Here is a 26,284-nt window from a genome sequence, read left to right as displayed (position 1 = left end):
TTGTTTTCAGACAGCTTTAAGATTCCTTTATTCCTCAGCTGTTAATTAAAAAAACAAAACATCTGTTCTTTTTAAATAACAATAATCTTCTCAAACAAAATAAAAACTGATTTGTAACAACGTTTTTTTGTTTCAAGTCCTGTGAATAATGTTAGCTATCGTCCATGTGTTGCTTAAGTTTTCTCCATAACTGTCTCCACATGCCCAGAGGAGGCACAAGGGGAATAAATAAAGCTTTTGTCATAGGCCTGTTGGCCCTCGTCCCAGATTCTCCTCCTCTTCCTCTTCCTCCTCAGTGTCCCTTCATCAGGCCGCAGAGTAGATTGACATATTAACTCTGCTGTCCATTTGGACACCAGAGTGTGTGTATGTGTGTGTGTTCAAGTGTCTTTTCAAGTGTGTGTACACATGACGTTCACTGTGTGTACATGGCACAGTCAAGTCTCTCTCTCTGAGTCTCAGAGTCTCAGGTATCAGAGTTCGTCCCTCGTGGCTCGAGCGGCAGGAGGCGGCGAGTCTCCGGTGACGCTGTTCTGCGCCACTTGGTGGATTCTGCCCTGCTGCGCCGTCTTGCGGGCGTGCTGCCGGTCCCAGTCCGTGGCCACAGCTTCGTCGTCCCAGATGGTTGAGGTCTCTGTGTCGCTGATGTAGCCCGGCTCTCCGGTGTAGTGGGTGGGATAAATGAGCAGCGGCTCCACGGAGAAGGCCTTCAGGTCCCGCGGCTCAAAGTAAGTCATGTAGTCATTGCTGATGGAGGACAGATGAGGAGAGGGAAAGAGGTAAAAGAGACGTTATGGACACTGAAAGTAATTTAATGGCGATTATGACAGTGAGTAATGATTATTTTTATTAGCAATTAACCTCTTGTAACTTTATTATTTTTTATTAGTCATTTCATCCATAAAATGAAAGAAAAATGGCTGTAACAATTTCCTAGAGCACAAGCTGATGTCTTGTGCTGTCCAAAGTGGTATAAAACCCAGGATATTTAGTTTATGATCAAAAGATGAATACACAGGGGAATTGGTTTGGTGAAAAAAGGCTCCGTTGTTTGGGTACATGAATATGTTTGGATGTTACTCGTCAGCTGTGATTGAGCCTATGATTGTGACACATGAATTAACAGAGTTGATGTCAGGTACCTGCATCAAGTGGAACTTCAGTTCTCTGCCCTGTTATGTGTTAGCTCAATGTACGGTCATAAAGGAAATTTTGATTATGTGTCTCATAAGAACGTGTTAATTTGTGCATTGACATGATTACCCACTGTCCTTCACACTTGGCGTACTTATATTAGCGGGCTTTGGGTGTCTGGAGGTTCAGATAACATGAGCCTTGAAGAGATTCCAGACTCCTTGAATGATAATGAGCTAAGAGACGACATGTTGTCTGGTGCCCTGTTGTTGGATTACATGATCATACAAGAATTTGTATGATGTCTCACATAAAGTAGCGCATAAAGCTGAGTGCAACGTCCATGTATACATGCTGTACCAAGATCTGCCCTGTCGATAGATCTGTGTTCGTATTAAACTCATATATTCAAAATACCAAAGGTCATCAAAGAGCAGAGGCAGGAAGGCCAAACAAGGAGTGCTGACTCATCGCTGTTTACATGAGTATTTTGCGTTTTTCTAACTTCTGATGCATCATATCCTGTAAACTGGAAGTTTATATATGTACTGGAACTAAATTTCAGCACAGACAGCAAATTTGCAGGACATCAAAAAGAGGAAGAGGATACTGTTCGCTTCTCTTCTGCAGCACAGTTTTGTCATAACCGGAACATTTTCTATTACCGTTTACGAAATCACGTACATACACATTGAGTTGTTTTGTAACAATGCTCCATATTTTATACGCTGATCATGTGTCATAGGTCAAATATTTGAAGTTGTTAAGTAACTTGTGTCTAAAGCCGTCAGGTATTAGAATAAAAAGCATTTTATTTCCGTCTGAAATGTCATACAATTAGTCATGTAATATGTTAAAAGAAAGCGACTATTTGGAAACTTCTTTCAGCCTTTTCTCAAGCAAAAATATCATGATGTGGTTACAGCTTCTCAAATGAGAGAATTTGATGCTTTTTCTTGGTCATATATGAGAGTTAACTGAATATATTTGGGTTGTAAACCGTTGGTCAGACATAACAAGCAAACTAAAGACAACGCCTTCTGTTCTGGAAACAACAGAGCATTTTCCACTCTTTTCTAATGATTCAAGAACCAAATGACCTGAGATACACCTCAGACTTATGTATAGTAGTTGTAATTGTACTGTACGTATAAAGGTTACTTTGCATCACAATATACCACTAACAACTGGTTACTTATTCAATCTGAGCAGCATCTTTATGTCGTCTTGTAAGCTACCGTCATACTGTGTCACAATTTAAAGTGAAAACAGACAATTCTTTTGGTCGCAAAGACAACTGGATCGTTTCTGTTTTCCTCTGAACAGGATGTACAGAAGTCACAACTTCAGCAACACAGGATGAAACGTGAGGTAGCTCATTCATGTAGTCTATAATGGAGACATCCAGCCTGACTGGATCAGCCTTCATCTTCCCAGGAGATTTTGGGCCCTGTTGCAGAGGCACTTGCATAGTGAAAGCGAAGTTTAGAGGAAACAAATCTAAAGGCTGATGGTATCATTATTCTATAGCCATTCAACTTTACAAAAAACCTTGTCAATTGCCAGTTTAAACAGCAGAAAACCCCCCTATCAGCCTGTCATGATCAGCCTGCAGCCGGCCCACAGGAGGACTGAGGGCTGACACGTCACACTCGTGCAGACAGAGGTCATCACAGAGGTCGACTCCCTGCTGCCTCATCGGCTGTTTAAAGCCTGTCAGCACTCCACGAGGACAGTGAAACCCTACACCTTTATGAGAGCTCAGATGAGCCGACCTGCTGCTACAAACAAACACACACTCACACACACACACACATTTGAGAGATGTTGTTCAGGAAGACAGCAGCGTCTCACCATACTGCCTTCATAAAATCCACAATTTAAGCACACTTTCCCCTCCTGTCGATTTATTTAACCTACACATTTTGCATATTTTCCCTGCCACTTTTCCACATTTCTCTCCATATTTCCTATTTCTTTCACTTTAAAACAAACTCACCTTCTCTCACTGTTGAATACGCACACAGTGTTTTCACTAGTAATCTATACACTGCACGCTGGACACACATCTCCATGTATTTATATAGTAACACACACTCATACTGTGTCCATCTCTACCCCACCCCCACGCTCAGGGCTCTATCAATGGGAATCCTGTCCCCTTCTCCAACCAGCAGGAAGAGCTGTGCTGGCCCACATTCCTCAAAGGGAGAGAGGGAAGGGGGAGGAGAAGCGGGTGACACGGGGAGGGAGTAGGTGCGCAACAAAAGTCTGTTGAGGAGAGTGAGGGAATGTAAAAAGTGGTAAAAAACAAAAAACACAGAAAGAAATGAAGAATGAGAGGAGAGCTAAGAGAGGTGATAAAAAGGTAGAAAATGGGATGGAAAGAGGAGGTGGAGGTGGAGGTAGAGGTGGAGGTGAAGGAGTGCAGGGCACGACAGGAATCCCCAAAGGAGAAAGGAAACAGAAAAGCAGGCATTGTGTGTCCTGTGTGAGGCACCGTACCCAGTGAACCCTAAGAACAATCCATGCCCTGTGTGTGAGGGAGCACAGAAGAAGAAGAAGAAGAAGAAGGGGTGGTGCTGGAAGAAAGAGGGACATAATCAGGGGGAAGGAGAGAGAGCAAAAGGGGAAGACGTGGAGACATACAGGGAACACTAGACTGAATGGAGGTTGTGGTTTACCACCAGAGAAAAAAACCTACACACTGCCCCTCCGTCTGAAACGTCTCCATCGGGTTTGTGTTTGTTTCTATGTATAGATAATTACTGTACACTAGCTCCTCTGCACTGCTTTATTGCTCTCGTGTCTGTTTTTGTACATGCACAGGATGCATGTGCATATATGTGTGTACTTTTGCATCTTCTTGTTGCTGAATTTGGATTACCTGATATATTCTTACGTAAGGGTGCACCTGCAATCATCTATTTGTGGTGCTCAGTAAATATTTGTCCGTCTGTTCATCTAACAGGGTCGTTCTGTCTGCGTTTGTGAGAATTAAACATAGAAATACTCCTTTCTTTTTGTAGCTTTGTGGTTTTCTGCATTACATGCCTCAAGTAAGACTCCATGCCTTTGCATTGCATGTTCATACTATCACGCATTGCATTTATGCAGCACTGTAATTTTAAATCAAATAAAACCGAATTTAAATTAAAGACTGACTTGGGGTGTTTGTTGAACATGACTGGCAGGAACTCGTCGACCGGCAGCATCCGTGTGAAGGGATCAGCAGCCAGTAACTTCCTGGCTCCTTGCTGTGACAGCGCGTAGCCGAGTGTCCAATAGGAGTAGTCGGCCACAACCAGGTTGTTCACACCGTCCACAGACTGCTCCGGCTGCTGCACCTGCATACGCTTACGCCCCACGTAGCTGGAGCGGAAAAAGAAAGATTGTGCTCATGAGGCTTCACACAAATTAGCGCCAAACTTTAGTGTGTTGTTTGGATGGGTGGGTGTTCTTACATGAGGTCCCAGTCCAGCTGGGCTTTGTCTATGTCCTCCATGATGGCCTGCAGCCGTCGCTTAAACCTGGGCTCAAACCTCACGTCGTCTTCTAAAACAAGCACCCTGTCGAGGCCACGCTCCAACACCTGATGGACAGACAACACAAACTCTCATGTTAAAATGAAAGAATAACAGCTGTGGTTTTGTCAGCTTTCAAGATTGACTCTCTTCTACATTATATATCAAGTCAAATGTCCTGATTTTTTTGGGGGCCTTTGTATGGCTTTATTGACAGGACAGCTTCAGAGAGATGACAGGAAACAGGGTAAGAGAGAGGGGGAGTGCCATGCAGCAAAGAGCCCAGGCCGGACTCGAACCCCGGGCCGCTGCAGCAAGGGCAAAGCCTCTGCACATGCTACGCCCGCTCTACCAACTGAGCTAATGAGCACCCCTCAAATGTCCTGATTGGTCGACAACGTTTACTACTGATTTCCCAAAGTGAGGAACACAGGGCCACATTTATAAGAAGTTTGTAAGACCTGACGATGCCACGTCCACAGTCGATATCATATTAAAAAGACAATCTTTGGCGCAAAGTTACTTTCAGCGTTAACAAGCTTGCAGCTTCTAGCTTGATGCTTCAATGAATTAGTGCGATAATGCGGGTTATTAATATTATTTGGAGCCACAAACGATCATTAAACCAGCTGATTTTTGTTGGTCTGGAAGCAGATTTATAAATATGAATTCAGCCAACAATGTAACATCACCTAGATTTTTATTAATAATTGAAATTTATGTTTTATACCAAGTTATATTCAGCAAACCTGGAGGCTTGGATCTGAACCTGTCACAAGATCTTTAACCATCACTGTTCCTTACACAAACCGCCTTCCCCATATCAGTGCATCACCCTTCCCTGCTCTCACCTGTACCCATAAAGAGTGATGGCTGAGGAAGCAACCAATCTCTCCCCTGGTCAGGACTCGACCAGAGTAAGGGTCCTTGTAGTGCGGCATCATCTCTATCCCCAGCGCCTGCAGCTGGGACGAATTGAGAGCCCTGAGAGAGAGAATGAAGGAGTCATTATGGGGAATTTCTTGTAACTCTACTGTCATTATGCTGCTGAGTCTGTTGTCAGTGAAAACACAAGAAAGTCAAACTCAGCAAGCTGCTACAAGTAACACATATTGTCAGACAAACAGTGGCTGGAAGAAGGATTAGGACATTCTCACAAGATTAGAGTAAGTGATTACAGTAAGTGCGGAGGAGGGAAAGCAAGTCGAGCATATTGCTACTGCGACACTGAATCACTGTTTAGACAAAATGCTTGGATATAGATGTCAGAAAAAGTAGCAACAGATGGGAGACAGACGACTCGACATCATCTTAGCTGACGTTCAGGGAGCTCAGTTAAAGTGCGTCAGAGGTTTCAGGTAGAAAAACAAAGAAGTTTGTTGTTGTGCAGAACAAACAAAGGGCTTTTTTCAGGATCAAATCAGCCTTCAGGTCAGTTCACTGAGTGCATGCAGGGCCGAGTGTTTGTGACCTACTTGCCATCCACTGCGTCTGTCAGCGTGGCGTGTAGACCCAGTGCAGTCATTGTTTTAAACATCCTGGTTCTTCTTTCCAGCCGTCGCTTCAGGTTGATGAGGAAAATCTAAACATATAAGCAGGAAAAAAAATGTTCATTTAAGATAAAAAGCTTTTCTCTGATCTGAAACCTCCATTCTTTAAATATATTCAGAACGTTTCTCTGGCACATTTTCTCTGTCTCTCTTTGTAGAAAAGAGATGCATAATGCAGAGAAACAGAAGACAGAGGGGTTTGAGGTGAAGGAGAGGGCAACGGAAGAACAAGAACTACAGGGAGAAAACTGATTCAAAAACAGGAAGAGGACGATGCTGATAAACAGTAAATATACAGAGAGACTGAAGATGAAGAGCTCAATCATAACTCACCTCATCAAAACCTATCTTGTCCTGCAGTAACGGCGGAGCATACAGGTGCTGAGTGGGCTCGATGTCGTGGTCGACTGTGGTAAGAGAGAGAGGAAGGAGGAGAAAGGTTAAAACAGCAACAACAGGATTATAAAATAAATGGATTTCCTCTGGATTGTGGTGGTTTATTTAATTTGGTTTATTTAGACTCTGAGTGGGGAGAAGAGCACTGATGGAGGCCAAAAGGAGGAGAAAGTGAGAGCGAGGTGGGGGTTTAGAAAACAGAGACAGGGAGGAGGATTAAATCAAAGAGGGTTGACAGGATGCAATCACGAAGGGTCGAGGAGGTCAAGAAGGAGAAGAAACAAACCTGAGAGGTGAAGTAATCAAGGTGTGACAGATAGTTAAGTCACAACAGCTGGAGAGCGTTTGTGTGTGTGTGTGTGTGTGTATGTGTGCGTGTGTGTGTGTGTGTGTAGGTGTGTGTGTGTATGTACTCACTCAAAGCCTCCGTGATGGTGTGTATGAAACTCTCGCTTTCATCGTCCACGTTCTGCTGAGCTTTGAGAGGGACGGGCAGGAAACCGTAGTGCTCTCTGTTACACACATACATCTGCACAGCTGGAAAACACACACACATACACACACACACACACACATTGACCCCAATATTTCAAGTAAACATGCAAATTAGACCACCCCAGGCCTTCATCGTCATGCCACAGTCTGTATGTTACACACAAGCAAATAAAAACTCACTCAACAAACAAACTGCTTGATCATTCGTTAAAGTGTTATTGTTATGCATTAAATGAACAATCAATATGTTTAGAACAATGAGATATACAGCTGGAAATGGGAAGGGATTGTTTGCGACAACTCAGATTTTTCTAGAAATAAATAGTAAACAGTGCGATGGATGCTTTATGAGAGGAAAAATACAGTTGTTTGTCAGGGGTTTGTTTGTTTGTGAGGGGAAAAATACAGTATGTTGCCCTCTGTGGACACCAGAATCCAGGCTTTACACAAGAGACATTTATGCAATCAAGATAAACAACTATATCAGGCTGTCTGTCCATAATAACATGTGTTAAATAACGGTCATTATGAAAGAGATGTAATTTGGAAAATACACTGTAGCCTATTTACATACCCCGATTCAAGACAAGTGACAATTTCCTGATCCTTTTTTGACATTTACTCAACTGAAAACAGTACAGAGACGATGTGTTTAATGTTTTTACCTCATCGACTTCATGGACTGACCTGTCTGGAACATTCCACAGGTAAACAGGTTCATTGATAACAGCTGATAGGATCATACCTGGGTATAAAAGGGGCGTCCTCTAGAGGATGGGGCGAGGTTCACCACTTTGTGAAACATATGATTGTATAAACGATATTACTACATGGGCTCTTCATAAACACAGTTTGTTTATAAAGGGTGCATTCTGCTTTTATTTACATTTTACACAGACTCCTTACTTTTTTTGGAATCACGGTATTATTAAATTGTAAGAAATATCCATTTTTGTTATCTTAAATTTAAAAAAGGTTCTGTTTCATCACTTGATTGTTTGATGTTGACACATTAAAGTCGCAATATGAAAGAATTGTTCATCTGTCGAATTCATACTCAGCATATCACCAGAGTATCCGCTAACTGCCAATTGTGGCTGTCCTCAGCTAGTTAGCTTAGTTAGCAGTGCAGCTAGCGGTCGGGACTGTGAGTGTTGGTGTTTACACTGCTTGCAAGGGAGCATTGGACTGGTACTGGCTGGGGCTAGCTAGACACTGAACTGCAGAAGCGAGTATATAAAGAAAATTCATAAAGTCAGTTTACTGACTTAGTGATATCAATTTCACAGCAAAATCATCATCAAACATTTGCTAGCATTAGCTTACATTAGCCACCACAAGCTACTGGTCACATTAGACCAAGCACGGCTGTAGGAATAGTGTTTGTTTTGTTAAGAATTCAATATTTTATTCATGAGAAGAATGTGTAATCACTTCTTTCCAAAGCTAAATATTCTTACTTTGATGTTTTATATTTATTTATTTCTTTCTTTCATGCATTGTTGTATTGAAGCCAGTTTGTGAGATAGAAGAAACGGTGCCGCTGTGTTTCTGTATGTTTGTGTTTGTGTGAATTCTTTTATATGTTTACTTCTCAATCGGCAGGCGAATGCCAGACACTCTTGTTGTCTGTGAAATGGAAAGCTTAATGGTTCTGTTTGTTTCCTACGGCTCATTACTCACATCACACACACATATCTCCAAACACTGATACTGTTGCACACTTCCAAAGAATCAGGACCAACACATGGATCCGTTTTTCTCTGCCTCCACTCATCTGCCTTAATCTGACACACGTGCATAAAGCCAGTAAAAAGCCCTGTGTTATTCAGCATTACACACACATGCAGATTAAAACCACTTTGTAATTGACTGCTAACGAAAGAAGTCACTGACGGTCCTCGGTTCATCAAAGTGAAGCTGTCGTGTGGTTTTCGCAGCCCTGCTACAAATGTGGTAGTTTGTTGTGACTTGAGTTCTCAAACTGACCTGCTTGCCGTGCCGAGAAAGCAAACACCATGATGTCATCAAACGCCCAGCTGTAGTCCGGGTGAGGAGGGTAGAAGGCCAGGTCCTTGCTGGATTCACGACGCAGGTCTAATAAATAAGTGCTGTGTACCATGGGAACGGGGTAACAGCCGAGCCGCTTCCACTCCCTGATCGGCTGGTAGTCTGGGGTTCTCTTATAGTAACCCTGACAGAGAGGAGGGAGATAAACAACATCAGGTTGAGATACTGAATCACACATAAGTTGGTGGACAGATGTAGAAGTCCAGACTGTACCTGTGGGGTGATGCCGCACCAGAAGTTGGAGTAGAGTGAGCGCGACTCTAACATGGGAGCCACCAGGGTCAAGTTTTCAGCCATCAGCAGGTTGAGCACACGGGGGTTGGTCAGCAGGTTGTCACTGTCTACAAACTGAAGAGGGAAGCGGGTCACAGTGGAAACGTTGCTCATCACATAATATCTGCATGTGTTTATTATTTTCATTCTTTGGCATTGCCTTTTCTGCCGAATCAAACAGTATGGCTGCCTATAATTAATGGTCAGTCGCTTAACGAAAGTGTCTCTGATTGAATTACAGCATATTCATCATGAGATTAAAAAAAGTCTTACTAGTATATAGTCAGCCCATCGTTCCCTGGCAGACTTCAGCGCCGCCTGCCTCAGCTTCATCACATGGTTGAACCTCGAGGGAGGCCAGTGCTTCGGACCCCACTCATCTGTGTAGGACCTGATACAGAGATAACAGGTCTGAATTGGTCTCAAACATCATATCATGTGAGAAAAAAAGTCTGAATTACTTTGAATAGATGCTAATAAGTGGATCGCATGGAAACTGTGACTCACCTCGGCTCCTCCATGGGTCTCCACTCCACATAATGGTAGACATGCTGGGCTCTCTTCAGCCATTCTCTCAACATGGCAGTGGTGTTGTCCCCATTATGGTCTGTTGCTGCCCTGAAACATCAACACAGACAACCCAGGATGTCATTCAAATGAAACAGACTGTCCATCACATGACAGAACAGCCACAGACAGTTTCACGCTGCCTGGTGATGTGCATCTGCTGAACATTTGAGATGTAAACATCTGTTGCTGTGCAGAAACTAGCCTCTTGGCATGTTTTCAGTGACGTGACGATGTTGAAACATAATGCAGGGCTGCAGACTGTTGTTAGCTCGAGGTGATGAAGATGTTCTGGCTTCCAGATTTGTCAAATTCCTCTCTGACGTTACAACAGGCTGCCTCAGTGTTGTAAAGCCTCCTCACTGTCTAATTAACTGCACTGCTGGAGCAAGGACAAAGTCTGAGGAGTCACGGTGCAGACAGAGATTACTCTGAGGCACTCTGGGTAATACCAAGCACATGCTAATAGAACCTCTCTAACATTTGTGTGGGTGCTGGGCAGTCAGCAAAATTAACTCAAGAACTGAAGGGAGTTTTACTGGTTATGAAACAGTCTAATAATAAAGTATATAACATCGACACTGGCTATTTCTATATACAGTAGTTTTTATAGTTATTTTTTAATGCCTGCCACTGGGTTGGATTCTGACTTGTCTGGTTACTAAGTGAAATTAAAACTGTTTTTTATGGCAGAGCGCTGACTGAGGAGGAACTGAGGAAAGAAGCTGCTCTGTAGTCCTTGCACACTGATTCCAGCGCATTGCGAAAATTCGCAATACGAGTGTTGACGATGAGTTTGTGGTCCTCTCACTTCTTTAAAAAATAAAAATAAACTACTGGGTCCATCCACTCCTGAAAACAAAACAAAAACAAGAGCATAGAAAGTTCCACCTGCTGCTAAAGGAGCTGCCGAGTTATCCCGATCGCTTACAGGTGCCTCTTTATTCCAAATTGTGCCTTTGGAAAAGAGCATAATTTTGGTCAAGATTGTGGTCAATGTCTATTTTATTGGTCTACTGTGGCTCTGAATAGTCAAACAACCCTCTAACCACCTTTGACAGATGCAAAAAAAGCAGAAAATTGAACCTGTTCCCAAAAAAAAAAAAATTATGACTAAAGCTTTGGAGTCAGCGTGTAGACATAATTGACACAACATGAGGTCGTATTTATTTTTAAACATGCGGCAATTTCGGACAAATGAAATGGACTCAGTGTGCAAAGGCTTTTAAACAAAGTTTAATTTGTTTTTGCTGCTGTGTTTAAAAAGGAAAATAGTATTAAAAATACATTCGGCTTTTATCCACAGGGGCCGCCAGAATCAACAAATTAAAGTTCCTCGTTGCTGCTTTAATCTGAATGTGAGTATTGATGCACTCTGTTCTTCATTGCATAGACAGAACACCAGTACACACACACACACAAACACACACACACACACACACACACACACACACACACACACACACAAACACACACACACACTCATCTCTGTAAGCAAATGATGTCAGTGTAAAAATTAGCTGCTTGTTTGTCACTCCTGTGGTTTTGCACTCTGCAACGCTGAGATTTCCACTCGGAGAAGACACTGCGGCTACTGTACGTGTGGTTAAGAGTGTGTGTATTTATAAATTTGCGCATGAGAAATTAAAACTGTATCACGGCGCAGTTCACTATCACTTTTATTTGATTTCCGGAAAAATAAATATCACCTGTCTTTGCATTTAAATTGCCCTTTAAAGAGGAAAGGTCAACAGATTGTGAGGCAGAGGCCTGTACTCGAATGTGTGCATACAAACACACACACTCTCACACACACACACACACTTAGTGAGATGGAGTTTTCCACTGCTTGCTGTAATATTCCTCGCTGTACTCTCTCCAAAATTTTCGCACCCAATTTTAGCCTGGCTGGACGGAGATAGAACAACACACACCTACACACACACACTTGTGCAGCGTCACCGTGTATTTTCACTAAGTACACTCTCAACATAGAAGATAACAGTGTTGACACTCCTCATTCACCCACAAATAGTAATACAGAAACACCTGTTTTCACACAGACGCACACACACAGATACTTTTATCATCACACAAACAACACCTGCATGAATCACACATGAACGTGCACGGTCCTGCATTACACACGTGGATTAGTCAGAAAGAAGGTGGAGCGCTCCACTGTTTGGAATTTCAATAATCTCCCGTCAGACAGATAAATAGCTCATCAGACAGAACGAGCAGCTGGAGAAAGACCTGGAGGTCAATAATCTTAATAGTGTGTGTGTGTTTGTGCGACTGTGCCTGCCCGCACTTGCAGATGTGTGCCAAAAACATAAGGCCGTTTTTTGTGCGCTGTGAATGTTGTTTTTAACAGCGGTGTGACTGGTGATTTATCTGTTGCACAAGTGGTGGTTTACAATTGTCTGTTTGAGCGTGTGTAAAAGGTTAAAAATGTGTGTATGCAAGCACATGCATGTGTGTTGCTGTGCGCAACTGCCTGTGAGAGTCATGAAAGCGGAAGTTAACCATTGCTGACTGGCTGTTGTTTCTTTTATAGGCTAGAAACACACTGAAACATCTGACTTGTTGGTAATGAGTAGATGTGCACACACATTTACACGTTTTCTTCAACCGCTAAACTGCACATCGCTCCGGAAAATAAATGTGTTCCTACACGCCGTCGTCCAATGACAGGCTCAGCTCCAGGCAGGGATTTAAAAGGAGGGGACTTCTGGGAAGTAATGTAAAGAACACACAGAACGTATATGTGAATGCTTATGGGCTTATAAGACATCAAGGAGGAGTGAAGGGAAAGAGAGAGGAGGAGAAAAAGGGATGTGTGTTTGCATCACTTTTTTTTCAACTGCTGAACATGAACTGAAAATGTGCAGGATTGTTTTTAAAACGCTCTTATCGATAAACATTTTGGGTAATTCCACAGAGCTCATTAAAGCCCTTCCAAACTCAGAATGATCGGACTAACTTTGTTTTACAGACGCCATGTTAAAATGCTAATGACTGTTTTTATTGGGCTCATAAAATCAGAAGGAATATAACTCTCACTACAGTCCCCTTTAGTATTTTCACAGGCTCTTTTTGGCAGGACACATGCTTCCTGCGTCCAGGTAATCACTTGAAGAAGGTTGAAGGTTGTCTGCAAAATAAAGGAAAACTCCAATTATAAGGGATAAAGAAATGTGGGAACTATTACTTCAATAAATAAGCAGATTTTGTTAATAAAAGAAAGAAATACCCTCATTCTATCGGGGATGATACGTTTATTCTTAGAGTTGTTGTTGGCGCTTGTTTCTCACATCCTGATCCATGATTTTAGATTCTGATTGATCTTGAGGGCGACAGCAATCTAGTTTTCAGGTGAATCATAGAGGTCGCAGTATTGAATGTCCTCTTCCTTCCCTTTCCAAACTTCGCATCACCTCACTAACCAGCAAATCTGCACTCTGTGAGCAAACCAGTAGAGCGATCTCGCCAACTTTGGTGAGACTGATTGGACAAATGAGTTATAGCTAAGCATGGCGGATGACACCTACGTATCTTTAAAGCGATTTTGTGTTTTATTTGTGCAAATGGAGAAATTCAAATCTTGCAATAGTCTACAGGGCATTTCAAAATTGAATTTTAGAGTGTGGATCCATTATTTCTGGATATGTGAAATTTAGTCATGTACGTATGCATCAAAGCAACACAAGGCTACAGTATTTTATCAGGCAAATCAGAGGACAAGACAAGAAAACAATTCTGGAGTAGATTCATCTTTTAGATGCACAACTTCTTTTTGTGCCGTCCGTGATTTCGGAGGGGCATCCTCGCCTCCATCTCATCTTATTTTAGACACGCTTCCCCTTCATCAGGATGATCCTCAATTTCCTCTACCTTCAGGCAAGATAAGCCTCTGCAGCTGTACCGTACAGTACTGTGACCTCTGAGCCAAGAGCCTTTACAGTTTCTGCCAAATACTTTATCTGTTCCGAGGAGATGTCCCAGCTGACAAGTTTCCAAAAGCAGGCAAATACGTTGAACAGGTGCTGGACAGAATCACAGGTGAAAAATAGAACAGAAAGAGTTTGCACAATAGATAATGCTCCCATGAACATTTATTACTTCCATGTGTTGTTTCTGACAAAGAAGAGCCTGTGCCCGAAGCATCACATGGACTGTGATGTCTCAGCTAATGAAACTGCAGCATTATTGATATTTAGTCCATCTGACTATAGCAAGAGATCTACATCTTTACACAGCAACCTCTCTCTCTCTCTCACTCTCTATATATATATATATATATATCCTCATTCCTGTTGTGAAGTTTACAGTAAGCCTCATTATTCTGCTGCCTGCAGCTCTGGGGTTGGGCTTCCTCTCCCCTCATCTGTCTTTATGATCTGCATCTGGACAACACATGCTTCCCCAAGCCTCACCTTCACATCACACCACTCCCTCTCTCTACAGCTTCATCCATTTATTTCTTCCCTTGTTACCTAATCTCAGATCTCACTGGAACATCCATGCTTTCACCTACTTACACGCATCAATGCTTCTTGTCATCTCTGGTCACTCTTGTGCACATCTGAAGGCATCCACATATTATACCTGTCATTATTATTAGAGCAGGTTTCTGAAGGTTAAATATTACCAGAAATCTGTATAATTGCTAGAAGTTTAAAAAGTGCTGCTTGCACTGCAGCAATCTTGCATTAAAATGTGGCACAACGTTGGTTACATCTGCGTCACCTAGCATGATTATTAACCCACCCCACCACTCTCTCTGGCTCTTTCCCTCCCACTTATTAGGGATAGTGCAGGAGTGTGTCAGATAACAGGGAGTGTGTCGAAGGCTGACATCTGGCCTTAAACACAGAGGCATGTCCCTGAGACTGGCCCTTTAGGTAAACACCGGTCTGAAAGGCTCCGACTGGCCAGTGTCAGCTGACTGTTGATCAAATAAACTATCTAATATCACTGCCAATAATGACCGGCTGCCACATATAATTAAGAAGCAAGAGTGCCTCTTTCAGACCTGAACGTAGATGCCTTTAAAACATAATAACCTAGTGTTGGTGTATGTGTGTGTGTGTGTCTGTGTTGACTTTGCAGCACAGTCTCTCGTGTGCAGGCTGACGTGGCTGCGGGCCTCTGGATGGTGTAGCAGGGCAAAGAGTGAGAGGAGGGGTTAGATGGGTAGCGAGATGGAAGAGGGGAAAGGGGTAAGAAGAGTGGGAGGCTGGGGGGGAGTAGGGGTTGGTGAGGCAGGACCTGCTGACTGAAATTCCTCATGACTCTCAGGGTCAATAGAAGTAGCCCAGGCCGGCGGGCTTGCACTGGAGTGTAATATTCAGTATTCATATTCAAGACTAGGAGAAGATATTAATCATTGTGAATATCAATGAAAGCTATTATTGACTGTTGGTAGGAGACAGAATGAGACCAACCTGACCTCGACAATGTTACTTTTTGCTAAACATTTGTATATGTATATGTAATATGAAGTAATTCAAAGGGAGCCTGGGGTGAAATAAGAGATGCTGCGATTGTATCTTCAGACACAGAGTGGATGTATTATGAGAAATAGAAAACACAACTCCAAGATGGCAACCATTAATTCCACAAACAGCAAATATGTCAGAAAAGTTTTTGCTGTCACTCTGTCAACTGCCTCTTCCCATAGATGTTACACTGCAGTATCACACACCTCTTTTTTTTAGCCCTTGAATGTTTAACAAACAGTAAAAGCATTGAATTTCAATGGTTTAAACGTGTGTAATACAAAGATTAATTGGCCCCAGCTGTCCAGTTTTACTTAATTCTCTAATTCCAACAAACATAAATTAGGGTGGCAGAAGATTTTAGTTGCAGTACTATAGTCGGGGCACCACATTGAGCAACACACCTCCGTTTCTCCTAAGTCAGAGATGTCAGTTTCTGATTTAGGAGAAATGGAGTCCAGTCTTGTTTTTTTGGAGTCAGAAGCAACCATAAGAGGGTGGAGCTAGTGAGGATATCCTGATTGGATCTGACTAAGAACCTGAGGACACGCTGCGGTAGCAACCTGTCCATCACAAGGTAGCCGTGGCGTAAAGCATACCCTGCTTCATTTTCTATTTTACTGTAAAACATAATTTACAAAATGAACATCATGCTGTATCAAGGAAGACTTGAAACTAGACCAGAGAGTGAGACCATTGATTCTTTATGAAACTGTTTGCTGTGGTAATAATTTAAGTTAGAAGTCATTTTAAAGTAAGAAAGAGAAGGCATGCAAATACTCAAAGAAACAGATGGAAGGAGTGATGGAGGGAGCAGAGGGATGTCAGGAAAGAGGGAGGTTAGGTACAGTAGGGAAGAGCGGGAACACAGTGGTTAAGCAGTGAATGTGATGACACACTCAGACAGATGGACAGACAGGAAAATGATGCTAAAATTTGATTTCCTCTATGACAACAAGAGCACCAGTCTTTCTAATGAATACTCCACTGTTCATAAAAACACAGATGAACAGACTGATGAACAGTGGACCTGTTTCTTCCTCTCTCTCTCTCATTCTTGCTACTTCTGCTTGTACTTCACCTAATCTCGTACATGTCCAGGCCTCCCCCTGTCCAGATGAGAGTGCTCATACCAAGGTACCACTGTGTTTCAGCGTTTGCCAACTTGATCACTGGTCTGCTGCCAAGCTCTGACAATACTGCTGGAAGTGTGCTGGAACACATGGGGCATCTAAGCAAGAATTCACACTCCAGAGCCAAGTCCAACAACAACCATATCCACCCCAGGGGAGAAAGAGAGAACTCAAAAAAGGCTCAGGGATTGGAAAATCAATTCTCTTAGTTTACTGCACTTGATTGAACTGATATGTCAAGTCCACAGAGGAAAGTTTCCCATAAATACCTTCTTGCTACAGGGCAGAGAGGATAGTTGGCAGGTAAAACATCGTCAGCTGCATTAGTTTGCTGGTTGAGACTCTGTAAAGAGCTGGCAAACATTAGGCTCTGAGGTCACCGCATTTGGAAAATGGACATTGGGCCACATACTAATTTCTGCTAATAGCACCTCATCATTAAGTGAGAAATGCCTTTATTTCCACAAATTCCCCACAGGTATTCGAGCTGTGTGATTAAAACGTGACTCAGTAGACTGAACACTCATCTCAAAGTGATGTGTCACCATGTGCTTAGTGTCCTCTCACACCAGAACAGTAAAAAACCACATCAGTGAGGCACACCATAAACCATATTCACACAGTGACCATTATACTCAGACGTCATGCTCAGGGTGGGAAACCCAAATGCGGTTTTCCAAAGTCGTACTGCTGTGTTAAAAGTTGCAGGTTTGTATAGGGTGGATGAAGGAGGATATCATCCCCCTTATTGGAAAAATGACAAAAATGCATCCCCCTTCTTAACCTGCCACTTCCTTCGCAATTATATACTATAAGTACTCAATTCTGTACAATACTAGAGCCTATAGAGTAGTGCCATCTTCATGATCCAAGTAACGAGCTGCTGCACGTAGTCACCGGAGAGTGACAGGATCACAGAGACACACTGCAACCTCTACTATTCCTATAATATTCCTACGATCCTTCAGTGGCATCTGTGCTGCTAAAAATACTGTAAAATGTTCAAAAATTGTGAGAATATTGGTTCACAGTTCACATGTGTGTATGACTTCAAAGCAAAGTGTGCTCCTGTTCAGAAAGGAGAATCTTATTCTGCTCTCGTGAGTTTGTGTCATTATTACCAGCTGCATGTCTGGGAAATGTCACCCAGCATTTCTGGACTTTTTCAGTTTCCCACGGATCGGATGCCACTGAGGAATACAACTTTTCAGGTGATACTGATTGCGAGGTTAGAGATGATTGTCGCCTGTAGCTCTACACATGGAGGCTCTGGCTCACTGCGGGCTGTGGGCCTTATGAGGTAATTAGAAAAGTGAATGGAAAACAGGGACTGAGCCAGAGGAGCAGAGCGAAACATACTCCCATTATGGATGTGTTTCAGTTTCTTGAAGGCGTTTCACCTCTCATTCAAGAGGCTTCTTTAGTTCTAACTAACCAACCGGCCTTCATGTGGGTTGCTAGGGCTAGGTGAGCACAGGTGTGAATGGTTGTTAAGCTGTCTGGGGAGGGAACTCAGTATTGCATTGTAAGTGAGTGATGAGTAATGTCGTAGGTCACCTCCTCTGTTCAAAGACACCTGGGCTCACCTAGCCCTAGCAACCCACATGAAGGCCGGTTGGGTCAAAGACCCACAAGTGGCCCTAACGACTCTGAAACTCAGAGCTCACACGTGTCCTTAACGACTCTGTAAGGACACTCCCACACAGGATTTAAAAACCTGCAACTCCCCCCCAGTTAGTTAGAACTGAAGAAGCCTCTTGGATGAGAGGTGAAACGTCTTCAACAAACTGAAACACGTCCAGTTGCCTACGATACAGCACGTAGAATTACCATGACCTGGATGACTGAGAACCTTCAACACACTCCCAGTATGTGTGTAAGTAGCATTCAAATACAAACAGGCATGTGAGAAGATATGTGAGAAGATACACACGTGCACATACATAGACACCAGATCACTGAAGATAATCAAACGCACCCATTTTAGTACGCTGCCAGTGCTGTGATCTAAAAGAAACTGACATACACTAGAAGCAGATGCTGCTAATCATTCACAAATGCCTATTTCGTCGAAACCGCAGTCATACATTTGGATACTGCTCTCCTAAAACGGCCAAACTCCCTGCGTGATGAAACTGGGAACAGTTTGTGCTCCCACAGAGGAATGGGGCCTGAGGAAACACACCTGGCAGGGGGAAACCCCTGCGGCAACTTTCCAACACAACAAAAATGATAAACTTTTTAAGCCCGTTTGAATCTTTCCATTTTCGTCTGTCAGTCAGAGCTAAAGAAAATAGGGAACAATAGACCTGCTCAGTAAACAACATTTAACAAAGCCAAAAACTTTACATAATCTGATCAAACCATCAGTAGCATCCACAGACTCTGCAAGGCAGGGCCAAGATGATACAAGATGCACCTCAAGTATGCATAAGTATGAGTGAAAGAATGTATTTTCAGCGGGGGCAGAAGTACGGTGTTTAACAGCTTACGTGCATGTGCAAATAAATGCTTGGAATAAACTGACAGTACATCACATTTGTGTTTATCTCCTTACCTCCAACGGTTGAAATTGGGTTAGTCTCTGCTCTGCTCTCTGCACAAGAGGACAGAAAGATTCCTTTTCGACAATATAAAATATCACTGGATATACAGGATAAAAGCTGCCAGGCAGCGTAAAAACCAGTGTGAATTCTGCATAAATGCATCTGTGGATGTAGATGTAGCCTCAGTCTAACTACTGGACACTGTGTTGCTCTTTCAGCCTATAGCCTATTCTGGTTTGTTTGTTTGGTAAGTTGGTTTTGGACTATTTAAAGTAAAGAATGTGTTATTTTATGTTATAATGTATTTTCTACGCAATTAATTTATCCTGGACAGTTGTTTAGCAACTAAACTCTGAGGAACACAGTTATGTCAAGATACCATTTCAGCAGAAAACCATATATTTACACTATTTGTTATATTCAAACCACAAGAAAATAATGTGTCCACAAGCACTAGAACAGAAACGGTTCAAAATTATTTTTTAAATTCATTTAAAAGGGTGAAATAGTATTTCCATTGTATTTCACTCTGGCTAAAAATGGAATCAATTACTCAATTATGTATTACTCAACAAACCTCCCTGGTTTGTTGAGTAATACATAATTGAGTAATTGATTCCATTTTTCAGATGACTTCTCCAGCACTGATCATTAACTGAGCAAGGTCTAAATAAAAGTGTCGGCCACCCGCATTTCTTTTCAGAGTCGTTGTCAGTCTGGACTTTACTCCGAGGTCTAAACAGAGCAGCGCTGGAGTTAACCAGGCCATGTGAACATGCATAAAACACTTTAGTGTCCCATCCGGGGACAGACGTATTAAAAAGGGCTCTTTAAAAGTCAAATTTGACATTTGGTGCAACATGTCTCTGCAAAGCCCTGCTGTGATCACACATCACAGTCAAATACTTAAAATCGGCATTCAAGTCGAATTTTTCACGCTCCGTTAAATGCTGCGTAACTCTGTGCACTTGTCAAAATGACTTAAATACCGTTTATGTCATGTTATGTCATATCGCATGGGGGGAAAAAATGATTTCTATTAATGCTGGAGTGGAGCTGATTCTCACATCCATCTCTCCAAGTCATGATTTAATAGATACGTGATGTAATTACATAAAACTTCTCTCTATGTGTGACAGCAGCTACAGTCAACATGGCACATCTGTCAATGAGATGCAGCATGTATTTGTTTGGACAGCTGTGGAAAATTCCTGATGCATCGAGTAATATCATACTGTACCTTGGGGTACAGGATTTATTGTGGTTGTATAATAGATATTGTTAAATGTTAACCAGTGGAAAATTCAAACCAGAAATCCGTCCTCATCCCTGCATTATTCTCTGAAAAAACAATAACAGTCATAAATATGAAATCATTGGTTATATGATAAATGAGTAAATAAACAACATGGCATTATGAAAGGGAGAAAGAAGGTCCTATGGGGAATGCTGATGATGTCAGCGCTCTGACATCCGTTTTATGGTTCAGTCTGTCTCTGACAAGTCCACAAATCATCATCTCAACCCTCGGCTCAGCACCTGGGAAATCACTCCGCCGCAGGAACACAGCCGGCGGGCAGCAGGCAGCCAGCAACAAGCAGGAGCAGAACAATAGCAAGCCGGACAAAACTTTAGAGAGAATTGTCTGCAAAGCGCCTCAGGTGCTGAGACAAACACACTTCACTGCTTATGAAATCTTCTATGACGATGTCCTTTGAAGCTGCTTACTGAAAACAGTAACTCCTGCGGGTCGGGTGCAAAAAATCATCTGGTAGCAGGCAAAAGATAAAAGCTGCTGAATTCTTAACTCAACCTCTTACTCACAGGGAGTCCAAGAAGATAATCTTGGTTGCATGTCACCCACCCCGTCCCTTTCTCTACATTTCTGGTCACACTCCACTGTTATGGTTTTCATGTGTTTGGAGCTCTTCATGTTAAAGTGACTGATGAGTCGTAGAAACACAGTGATTCCACTTAAACTTCTACTTAAGTGTAATGAAAGAAACTGACATGCCCTTCGCAATTTTCCAGAGGCCTAAGTAACGTCTTCAGCGGGTTTCTCGAGCTTTCGATGGCCAGATTACCAGCACTTCTAGAGGACAGTATGATTTGTCTTTTAGTGCATTACTGTCGTGCTGTTTGGACAGAAGAAGCAGCAACAGGACTGAGGGAAAGAAGGGGGGGGTACGTGTGGTCAAGCTACTGTGGGAAAGTGGATTAACCAACCTGCTAAATGCCCTCTGGGCTATTTCCCGGCTTTGTTGACCACCTTCCCTGTGCCCGACCATCCCCCTCTTTCTCTAAATTCCTGCATTCTTTCATTTTTTAACAGCAGTGTGAGAGTCTTTCTCGCTGCTCTGCCACTTCTTCTGTATGACCTGCGCCCACTTGCAAAGGGAACGACTTCTGAAGGGCAGATCTTACCGACCGTCAGGGTGAGTCGGGGTCGGAGGAGACCTGACGTGGATGATCAGCGCAGATTATCCAGTGAACAGGCTCAAACTGGAAACTTTGATTTTCGTCACCATAAGACTGTTAGAGACTGCGGTGGTCAGGTCTTTGCAACAACACCTGCTCCCATTTAGATTCTGCACTTTTGTGATTCTCATTGTAAAAAAGGAAAAGGTTCGGCTACACTGTCCAGATGGCTGTGAAAGATGTCTGCAAAATTCATCATTATTCTGGTACTGCAGGACAAATGTAAGCTTGAAAGAGAGGGGAATGACATGCCGCAAAGGGCCACAGGGTGGACTTGAACCCTTGGCCACTGCAGCGAGGACACAGTGGTGAGGACACATCCTCTAAGCATTCTCTACCAACTGAGCCAATGGGGCGCCCCTGCATGCATATTTTTAGTGAACTGTCCTGGATCACATAGAAAATCATGTATCATGTGTTTTATGTCCCACTATGTATTGTGCAGCGCATTTGCTCAAGACAAGAGAAGGATCTTACTGATATAATGACAGAACATCTGGGTTAGCGATCTGGCCTAAAAATGACACCACAATCTAATTAATCGCAATCATGATCCACGATCTATACTGCCATCTTTTGAAATGCCCTGTACACTGTAGCCAGACTAGACATAGCCTATGACTTCTCCATCTGCACCATTAAAACACAATATTGAGGTTAAAGACAGCGCTTTTTTGGCACAAGGTCCTCATCGGCCATATTCCCAGCTTTAACTCGCGCTTCATTGCTCACAGTATGGTTCACCCAAAGAAGCATGTGAAGCAATTCACAGAAACTGCATAGCCATCTGACTGTCTACATCACTCTATTGGTATGCTCACACATCGTGCAGATCCACTAGTCAGTGCGGTAATGTATGTGAAGTTTGGAAACAGAAGTAAAAGGACATTCAATACTGCGATTTCTTCAATTCACCTGAAAAGTAGTTTGTGGACTTCAAGATCGATCACGGTCTACAATCGTCAGAGCGCCCACCCCTAACGTCCTCCAACTGTTCATCCTCATTAGCTTTTCTTTATGTTCCAGATTTTACATTAAACTCTCTTTGTATCTGTCCATCTCATGAGCCTGAAGATTAACACAGATGTTGTACAATTAACACAGCACCAAAAGACCAACATTTCCCTGATCTCACAGGTGGAGGTTAATTAGGAATTGGGGTCCTGCTGCTACAAAATAAAGACTCCATCACACCCTTATTGTTATTTTTAATCATCTACAACCTTTGTATGTACTCCTCCTTGCTTTTTCTCACTTTTGATTGGATATTTGAAATGAGTAGGGGGGAGAGGATGAGGAAAAAACAATTCCCTGCTCTGCTCCTGAGTCGAACTGCTGTGAGGAACATTGTGTCCCCTCACCACCACTGACGCTATTATCTGTTTCTTCTTCATAGTTTCTCTCATTTTTTACATCAGCCTGTGTATGATCTATCCAGACAAGCCGTGGTCGGTCGTAAAGTGATGCAACCTGGCTGCTTTTCAGGTGAAAATGTGTATCACGTAACCACAAACTCCGCGGCTTGAGTCCAGCTGGGGTCCCTCGTCTCACGTCATCCCGCTCTCTCTGTTTGAACAAGCTTCTGACTGCCACAGACAAATGTCATAAAATATTTTTCCAGCAGTAGGAATGTTATATGATCTTGAAGTCACAGCCCTTCACTTCTTCTCTTTAGACGCAATGTTTTAAACCAGAGTTGCATTAATTTAGTGCTCTGTAACACCCACTGTAAAGTGCTATAATGTGGATTAATGCTTTTAAATAACAATTTGGCATTTATTGGCTGGTTTGGCTTACATGTCGGGCAGTGATGATGACGACAAAGAGAAACAAAGAGGCACAGAGCTGCGTCAGTTATGTCGGGCAAAACGTGCAATTTTCTTTACAAGTCTAGCCACAAAAAGCCAATAACATTTTTAATACGTAGAAAAATCATCATGTTAACAGTGTTTAGGATGTTTCATGTATTTCCACAAAAAATGCTCTTTTTCTTCGAAGCCTTTTTCTTCTAGCCTATAATCACTGCAGAAACCAATCAGCAGCAGACACACTTATTTCAATCATTCGTCACACTGCACACACAGCTTGTTTCGTGTGTTAAATAGACTCATACAGGATTTAAAGCATGGTGCATCATTAAAGTCTTGCATAAATACTGGGATACTTCATGGAAGTTCATGAGTGGTCGTGGAGAGACTACAGGTTGTGGCAGCTGAGATAAAAAATGAATTTTCAAAATAAAACAGTTCTGTGTTAGAGGCTGATGACTCGTGTGCCCTTAAATTTCAGTCTATGACACTTTGCTGTTACAACAAACACATACTTGTGTGACACATGGGACTTCTCTGCCTCACTGACTTTTTTTCTTCCCCTGGCTGCACTCACTGAGCGCAGGGCGGCGAGATGCCACTCATAACTGATGGGGCCCTTCCTCTGTTAGTTAAACCTCTCACAAAGCCGTGTTAGCTCAGTCACTTTGGCACTTTCGCTCCAGAGTGGAGGGGCCCCGCTCTCTCTCTCTGTATTGAGTTTCTCCAGTGTGCGTGTGTTATGGTGAGGGTCTCTGAATTAGAAACAGGCAGTGGCTCTGCAAACAAAAGCAAGACATTCAAAGGAAAGGAAGGGTGGGAAACAAAAACAGAAGGATGTGTCACTGGGAGATGGGGGGAAAGCATTGCAAACATGCACCACTAGAGCTGTGTGTCACTTTCATGTCCTGTATCTTCCATCTTCACATCTACACTTTGATCATCAACCTGCTTCTAGTCAGAAATGCCTCTGGATAAACCTCATGCAGGCGCACAAAGGCACACACACACACACATTTTACGCATGACTTCCCAGAACTCACACACACACACACACACACACACACACACACACACACACACACACACACCCTCCTGCTGTCAGACCAACTCAATGTCTCCTTTCATCCCTTCACCTGCAGGGTCCCTCTTTGATAACTTCACATTATCTCAGGCTGCCAAACCCTCTGGAGGACCCTACCTGGGGTGAGGCCCCCTTACATACCTGCCTGTCCTGCTGTTTTAAAGCCCCGTTTCCGCAGGTTTGTGCTGAATCAGACGGAGGGGACCGTGATTAAGGGTTAAAGCCTAACCCAACGTGCACTGCAGCTCTTTCATCTTCTCCCCACAGCGTGCAATTTGGACGCCGGCAGACGCGCGAGGTAAGTGCATCGTAAAAACTCAGCAACAGGTCTGTGCGCCCCCGATTCTGACAATCTGTTGTGATAATTAACGCGGACGCACGCTGCTTTTCATTGCAACACGCTCCACTGGAGATCACTGTCCACGTCATTTGAAATATTAGAAAAACAGGATAACAACTCTAGAAAACTGGTTATGATGGATAGAAAGTGCTCAGACAGGATCCCTCACCAGATCGCTATGCGCTCCTTCGGGTACTCCAGCCTCTCGATGCAGCCCAGGTAATGTGGCAGACTGTGCGCCGCGTTGCGAGCCACGATGGCGATCATAACTTTCGGCTTCAGCAGGCTGGACTCGGGGTTCACCTTCTCCTGCACCAGCGTGGCCAGCTCCGACACGCCGCCGGGCACCACAGCGACCAGCAGCGCCCACAGCACACCGACTCCCGCGGCCCCGACCGCCCGCATCTTCGCGTCCAGATTCCGGCGTGAGACTGAAGCGACAGAGCAGCGCGAGTGAGGGGGGAGTGACGGAGTGAGCAACAGTGGGAGAAGGGGGAGAGGAGGGAAGGGAAGGTAAAGGAGGGGGTTAGAGAGGGTGGGTGGGTGCAGAGATTTTACCCCTCCTACACCCATGCTGCTGGCTTGGAGCCCCCCCCCAAAATAATAGACTGTACAAACTGGATGGTAAAAGGATTTTGTGTGTGAGTGGAGGACATCATGTTCTAAATCACTGCCCATGATGTCTGCCTGCAGCCTGGTGTTGTATTCATGTCTGCTTCTCCTCCTAAGTCCTGTTTGTCCTGAGTGTTTCTTTCCTTCTCCACGCCTTCGCTCTTGACAGCCTCTTGGATGCTCCATGAAGTCACCGGCTCTGACACCAACACCAACCCTCAGCCAGGCTGCTGTTTCACTCTTTATTTCTTCTCTTCCGGTGTGCTGCAACTTGTTAAAGCTGGGAAAGGATATCCAAATGACAACAATGAGGAAAGTTTTACTCTAACCCTCTCAATTTTCAAATTAAGTAAGCAGAATACGAAGATACTTCTGTATCTGTGGCCATCTGGCAAAAGATACAGAAGTTTCCGCTGCCATACCACCAGACTACTGAACAGCTTCTTTCCCCAGGCCATGAGACTCCTCAATTCATCATCAAGACTCTATTGTCTAAAATAGATGTAGCAGGACTCAAAAGGACTTGTTTTTTAAACCTTTGTTTTAAAAAAAAATGACATTAAATTGACCTTGTACCTTGAATATACACGTTTAAGATTTTATAATACATTACAGCTGTAAGGACATTTTTACATGATTAAGTGCCCTACTGGATGCCCCTATGGTAGATAAAACACGATTACGTGCCCTCCTGGATGCCCCTATGGTAGATAAAACATGATTAAGTGCCCTCCTGGATGCCCCTATAGTAGATAAAACATGATTAAGTG

At 43.2% G+C, this 26,284-nt stretch overlaps 1 protein-coding gene across 1 annotated transcript; it reads right to left on the bottom strand.

The window, feature by feature from the left end:
- On the bottom strand, positions 1–25,366 carry colgalt2b (collagen beta(1-O)galactosyltransferase 2b). The gene is made up of 12 exons (XM_073476629.1): positions 25,072–25,366; positions 9,950–10,060; positions 9,716–9,833; positions 9,383–9,517; positions 9,089–9,293; positions 7,022–7,141; positions 6,542–6,615; positions 6,134–6,240; positions 5,510–5,642; positions 4,599–4,726; positions 4,300–4,506; positions 1–747 (listed from the first exon to the last, which is right to left on the bottom strand). Exons 1-12 carry the CDS (start codon positions 25,305–25,307, stop codon positions 474–476), a joined length of 1,848 nt encoding a protein of 615 aa, XP_073332730.1. The 5' UTR covers positions 25,308–25,366; the 3' UTR covers positions 1–473.
- Between the last annotated feature and the right edge of the window lie 918 nt (positions 25,367–26,284).

The sequence above is a fragment of the Pagrus major genome, chromosome 11 (genome assembly GCF_040436345.1).
Source record: "Pagrus major chromosome 11, Pma_NU_1.0".
NCBI lineage: Eukaryota > Metazoa > Chordata > Actinopteri > Spariformes > Sparidae > Pagrus > Pagrus major.
This window is presented reverse-complemented; position numbering and strand designations above follow the sequence as displayed.